General features: G+C 38.7%; 1 protein-coding gene across 1 annotated transcript; it reads right to left on the bottom strand.

The window, feature by feature from the left end:
• Positions 1-686: 686 nt before the first annotated feature.
• Positions 687-2,891, bottom strand: LOC149098552 (cystatin-A1-like). The gene is made up of 3 exons (XM_089277722.1): positions 2,736-2,891; positions 1,707-1,808; positions 687-921 (listed from the first exon to the last, which is right to left on the bottom strand). Exons 1-3 carry the CDS (start codon positions 2,811-2,813, stop codon positions 784-786), a joined length of 318 nt encoding a protein of 105 aa, XP_089133848.1. The 5' UTR covers positions 2,814-2,891; the 3' UTR covers positions 687-783.
• Between the last annotated feature and the right edge of the window lie 3,109 nt (positions 2,892-6,000).

Here is a 6,000-nt window from a genome sequence, read left to right as displayed (position 1 = left end):
GCCTACTCAACAAGATGGCGTCGAAAACCGTGATAAGGAGTGTTCGTATACAACGAGATAAGGACAGATAAGGCCAAACACACAGAACGTTTGATTCTAATGAAATATATATCATTTTGAACAGCAATAAACAATCATGGCTCAGCTTAGCTCATACGAAGCTTTCTTGAGTGCAGCCATTTGGCCGGGTAGTAGTACTAATGTGACTATCGCTCGCGGTATATGCATAAATCGTTCAACTGTTCTGTACAAATAACAAAAATCTTGGAACGAACTTTAATAATTGAACACTTTATCTTCGAACGAGGCTGCTCAAACAGTGAAAAAAATGTTAAAATGGGAAGGAAACAACAGGCTTATTCTCACGCAGTTAAGAGTACGTGAACCAAGACAGTTACTTTCCCGTAGAAGAAAGCAAAGCTACGCCGTTATAATCCTCACTCATGCCGCCTTGCTACATCCTAGCCGTGCGATAGCTCTAAATACTAAACAACACTAGTAACAACAAATGTTAATGGAAGCAACCAGCCGCCCTCTCACAGGAACAACTTTTTAGGGTTTAGGTTTACCGAGAATGGATCTCGGAGATGCATCAATTTATCAGTCAATTAAAAAGTGCCCTATGAAGTAAAACAGCGAAGTAAAACTCTTCCAAGCAAGTTCAGTGAAGAAATTCATAACCGGCATACATTTAATTTGTCTACTTTATTGAACATAAGAGCATTATGTGATTGAAACAGCTCATTTAGAACTGAAACGTTCTTGACTTGGCAAGAGCCTCAATCAGTCAAAAGGCACCAAAGGAGCGGTTTTCGTCATTCCAGTCTTGATTGCAGTTACTTCCAGGGTTGGTCCTTGGTATGGCAAACTCTGATACACGAGCATGTGGACATAAGAAGTACTAGTACTGCCAACACAAACCTAGGAATAACATGATCCAGAATTAAGAAAAGGAAGGAGCAAGTGATTTCTATAACAGATATTAAAAAAATATATTCAATCTATATTTCTACATCACAAGTTCCTCGACGGAGCTCATGCAGTCACAGTATTTTGAGTCATTTTGGCCACGTACAATATTACCTTTAAATTGAAGGAAACCTGAAGCTGCTAGGTTACTAAGACAGAAAAACACCAAAGAGATAATCATAGACCATAGAAGAACAAGGATGGATAGACGATTAAAACGGATTACAAACGAAGACCTTGAAAAATTTAGGTCGAACGTTTCAAGATGCGCATTCCGTGAAGCAGCTTCTTTAAAGCTGCCTAAAAATGATAATGGCACAATCACGTGGTTGTGGGGAAAAGCGGTCAGTAATGAGACTAATGACGCTCAAGTTTACGAACTGTGAATTGAAGTCGCTATGAGAGGAGAGCAATACTCTTGCAAGTCCTTTGGCTGTCAGCCCCTTGACTGGTGATTTTTTTCTTTGAAACACCTGGCTTTTATCCTGCCTGTCTTTGCCCGGCTGTGCAATATTGCCCGCACCGCAAATAGCTGGGAAAACCGCATGGGAGTAGTTTCAACCGAGGACAGATGACAAGATGATTGAACTAACGTTTACGAAAGTTGGAACATTTTTAACAGGGTGCATGTGGAGTACCATGCAAGCAACAATGTCAGTGCCACTCCAGCTTTTATTCTCAGTGTCAGTCTTTTCGAAAGAGTTTTGATTGTCATTGTGAAACATAAATTAGCAAACCTTAATTAAGTAATTCATTCCCGCTACAACTTGTTGTCTGTAACTTATGGCTTGGAACTGATCGAAAGTTTGCTCAGCTTTTTCCTCTGCTTGGTTCTTCACCTGTGGGAAAAAGAGAAGTCGTCAGTCGTTATCATAAAATTTCTGTTTTATTGCTGATACAGTACTGACCAATTGAACATATAACTAACCACGAACTTAACTAGTTTCAAAATTTGACACCGAGCAGTATAAGAAACCAATGGAGTGGGAACTGAACCGGGCCGGGGGGGGGGATACTGCCATATATGGACTGTATAGGTATGTGCTGCTGTGAAGGGTATGGTTTTCAAGCAGTTTACTCTAGGATAGGGCATATAAATCAGAGCGTTTGGGTCTAAAATAGGGTATCATTTTTCACGAAATTGACCAGTTTGTTGAAGATTCTATCTAAACTAAGGAAACCAGGAATTGCCACTCAAAAATATAAAAAAGTGAAATCGGCAAGTTTAAATTTTTGTAACTCAGCTTCAACATCGCCGATAGATGACTATCATAAAACACTACTGGATATTATTAACTGTCAAAAATCGGGATTCAGACTGAAATCGGTGGTTTTAATACTGGTTACTCTAGTATAGGGTAGCAAAATTCAGCCGAACTAGCTCTAGTATAGGCAAAGGGTTCCAAGGTCCTAGCGGCACATCCCCACCCAGAAATTCCTAAAGTAACCCCCCCCCGGGGCCCGGGGGGAACTGAGCATTCATATAAATGCGGAAATTATGACTGCTCGGCCTACTTTGTTACTGGAGACAGATTCCTGTTACTTTGTACCTACAGAGTAAACTTCAACTTTAAAACTGAGTTGCATTGTGTGATTGAAGGGTTATGTCACTAAGAGCTTTATCAGACAGCAATCTGCTTGGAGGTTTGAAAAGAAGGGCTTTGCCACAAACATCAACTGTCTAGCAGCAAATGCTTATGGAGCGTAGAAGTCGGACAACACGCGCACAATGCTAAAGAAATAATGTTAACGAAAGCTGACGATACCTTGTCGCAGATTTGCTGCACTTCTTCAGTGGCCTCTTTCACCTCGCTAAATCCACCGTCCTTCCGTGATGCCTCCATTATGAGATAAACCTATCTTCGTAGTTACTTGCAGAAAGTGCCGTTTAACAGCAGGATTAAATATGAAAATAAACGTATGCCTCTTTGTGACGCGAAGGCGTAATAACAGCTGATTGGTTAGAGAATCAAAGTAATTGATTTCTCAGAAAATGATTTTGCACACAGGAAGTAGGAAACTTTACGAGAACACATTATCATTAGAATAGACAATCTATTCTAGGTTTATTTTGCTTTGGCTTATAGCCAACGGTCATGAAATTAACTGACAGCAATTATTTTTCCTTTGTCAAGGACTTTATTTAATTGATATCCGACCACCGGTTTAGTTACCTCGAGAATTAATTTTTGCCTGGTTTCTGGTTAAAACGAAAACAGAACACTTAGAACGTAGACAGCCGGCGCCTGGAAACAAAACAGACTTTTCAGCTGGGTACATGATCGATTTAGCGATCTTTTTAAGTGCTGTCGTAAAGATTTCAAACACTTGAAAGTGATCAAAGGTTAACAGACAGGCACTAATGGAGTGCTGATATCAAATTGAATGAGTCTGTGAAATAGCCCGTGAAATGTGAACCAGGATTACATTAACGCTACGCTGGATTCTGCATGCCATGTTTTGTTTTCACATGTTTTGTACCAAAAAGTTTATTTACGCAGCAGGTTCAGAGATGCATGTGTAGAAATCTTAACTACACATTTAAAATGCTGTTCAGTTCTTGCTCTGGCAGTTATGTACAATTAAATATTTCCTGAACGTGGGAGTGACAAAAAAGGAAGCCTAATAAACGGGAATATTTCATTAACAGATATCCCTTGCAGGTACGATATTAGACTGTCTGTTCCGGAGTGTGGTTTTGTTCAACACAGGAAGTCATTCCTTGATATCAATGTGTAAGACAAATATAGGTTAGATGATTCTTATACAATCACGATGTCAATCCAGTTTCGTTTTGCGTTGCTTTTTGATCAAGCAGTCATGCAAAAGTGTATCCCAGAATGAACTTAGAACAGGTATTCTTTTTCCGTTCTGAGGTCTCTTGATCAATAACTGGTAATTTATTCACTAATTCTGTTTAAGACTTGGCACACAGTGATGCAGTTTAACGCAAGAATAAACGTTTTCCTGATAGAGAACCGGCGTCAAGAAACAAAATATACCTTTTAACTGCTTTGTGCTGAAAAACGTATGCTGCGTTGGGTGAACGAGATCACAAACATGACGAACATCTTATACCCCATTCACACCAATTAAACTAGTTTAACTAAATTACGTTTAGGTTTTTCCAATTTGTCAATTACGCTTTGCAGTCATTTCGAGAAGACAAAATTTCAGGTTTATCGATAGCAGAGTTATGACACTAGACAAAGGATTGTCTAGTATTAGGATTGGTTAACTCTATGTGCATTTACAAGTGAATATATGTAATATCATATATTTGAACTGCGGAGAAAGATATGAAGACATAATTGATCATCGCAGTTATGCACACAGTTATACACACACCGCTTTAAGTCCTTTAAAAGTTGTGCGTATAACTGCGATGACCAATCATGTCTTCATATCTACGTGCATTTATTGGTAAGTAAATAACTAATATCTATTTTCAGAATAGCTTTACAAATATTATATGCATGTGCATTAAAAAACGATGCATGTGAATGAGGCACTCAAAGCGAACACTGTTGCTTTGACCTCGATGTTATGCTAAGCAGACCAATTCTTCTTAAACATGTCACTTAACGTGTACCATACTACTAAATAAGATAATCGCATGTTTATTTTGCCAAACATGGGGTTTTTATAATTCCTTTTCTCTATTAATTGTTGTGACTATTATTGGCAGTTGAAGAGGAACAAATTTACGCAAATGGATCAGATAATTAATTGAATTAAAATCATGTGCTTTGTCAAGGAAGTTAAGGAAGTTTAAGGTTTCGTGCAGACTGCATGCTATCTTTCTGACATAAAAGGAAGAATTTGGTCACAGGAAACCAATAATGTATTACTGATCTCCTCTCCCTTAACATTTTCTACTGGATTATCATCTCATCTGGCTCAAGTCCTAGGGAAGAAACCAAACAAAACAGGACATCATAGCAACGCAGGAACTTAAAACCTACGTTATAATCTCATGCATCGCTTCCAAAGCAGATGCACAGGACAATTTATTTGACCATGAAAACCCAAAATACGCTTAATAATATATCTTGACCACTCCCCCAATGGGGCTTTTCAGGGCCAATGAAACTAAATGTTGAAACAGATAATGCAAGTGAACATAACATGGTTAAAAATCCCAACTGGCAGGAGGCAGACCAGTTGACTATGTACAAGCATGACAGAGGAGTTGAACTAGGGTCTACCGAGAAACTACTCCAGCTTAGTGGTCAGAGTGGGACTTGACCCTGCGACCTCCAGATTTAAATTCCGGCGCCCTAACCACTCGGCCACGCTGCCTCCTGCTGCTTGATCTATTCCTCTTCATTCTTCTGGTATGTGTGCTGAGAACTTACGCTTCATCCTGTGAACTAAAACTTAGTTTCAAAGTAACTTATGGATACAACTGATTCACAGCAAAACTGGACCTTTTTTTATGACTGAGTGAGTTGCAGCAGTCCTCTTAATTTTCTATGTCAGACTAAGTCAATGCGTTAAGAATAACTTCAAAAAGGCAAAAAGGTATTCAAGTACAAAATTTTCTAAACAATCAACCCTTAACTTGTTTCAAGTTAAAACCATACATATTAAAAACTGATAAGCTGCGCTAAAAAGTCGTTGAACAGTGTAACGGCATGAAAATACAGTTTATCTTTAAGCCACTGCAGTGAAAGTAACTAGTCATTTTCATCAAAACTGCAGTTGTTGATGATTTAATTTGTTGAACTTTAAAAGGCTCAAAACACCTAAGGGTTAGAAAGTGCCCCTTGAAGAGTCTATGGAGTCGCTTCTTGCTGAAGGCACCTTGAAATCAGAGCGCATCTGAAACAAGCCAAGAACACATGCATATTTGTACACTTTCAGAAAAGAGCTGACATTAATAATTTGTCAACATTAACCACGATTCAACTGAAAAACAAAACAGCTCGCGTTCACAGAGAAAGCACTAAGAGCCACCTTTGTTGAAGATAACACTCTGTCGCAAATGAACAGTAACCTGGTAGGTACAAAAGTAAAATTATGATTTGC

The sequence above is a fragment of the Orbicella faveolata genome, unplaced genomic scaffold (assembly GCF_042242905.1).
Source record: "Orbicella faveolata isolate gen_17 unplaced genomic scaffold, um_ofav_v1 contig_46, whole genome shotgun sequence".
Classification (NCBI taxonomy): Eukaryota; Metazoa; Cnidaria; class Anthozoa; order Scleractinia; family Merulinidae; genus Orbicella; species Orbicella faveolata.
This window is presented reverse-complemented; position numbering and strand designations above follow the sequence as displayed.

What these genes read in the sequence shown, in the direction of transcription:
- LOC149098552 (XM_089277722.1), bottom strand. Translation starts at nt 2,813, where the DNA reads ATGGAGGCATCACGGAAGGACGGTGGATTTAGCGAGGTGAAAGAGGCC. An exon ending in TGCAGCAAATCTGCGACAAG is followed by an intron (nt 1,809 to 2,735) that starts GTATCGTCAGCT and finishes TTTTTCCCACAG; the next exon opens with GTGAAGAACCAAGCAGAGGA. An exon ending in GAATGAATTACTTAATTAAG is followed by an intron (nt 922 to 1,706) that starts GTTTGCTAATTT and finishes TGTTATTCCTAG; the next exon opens with GTTTGTGTTGGCAGTACTAG.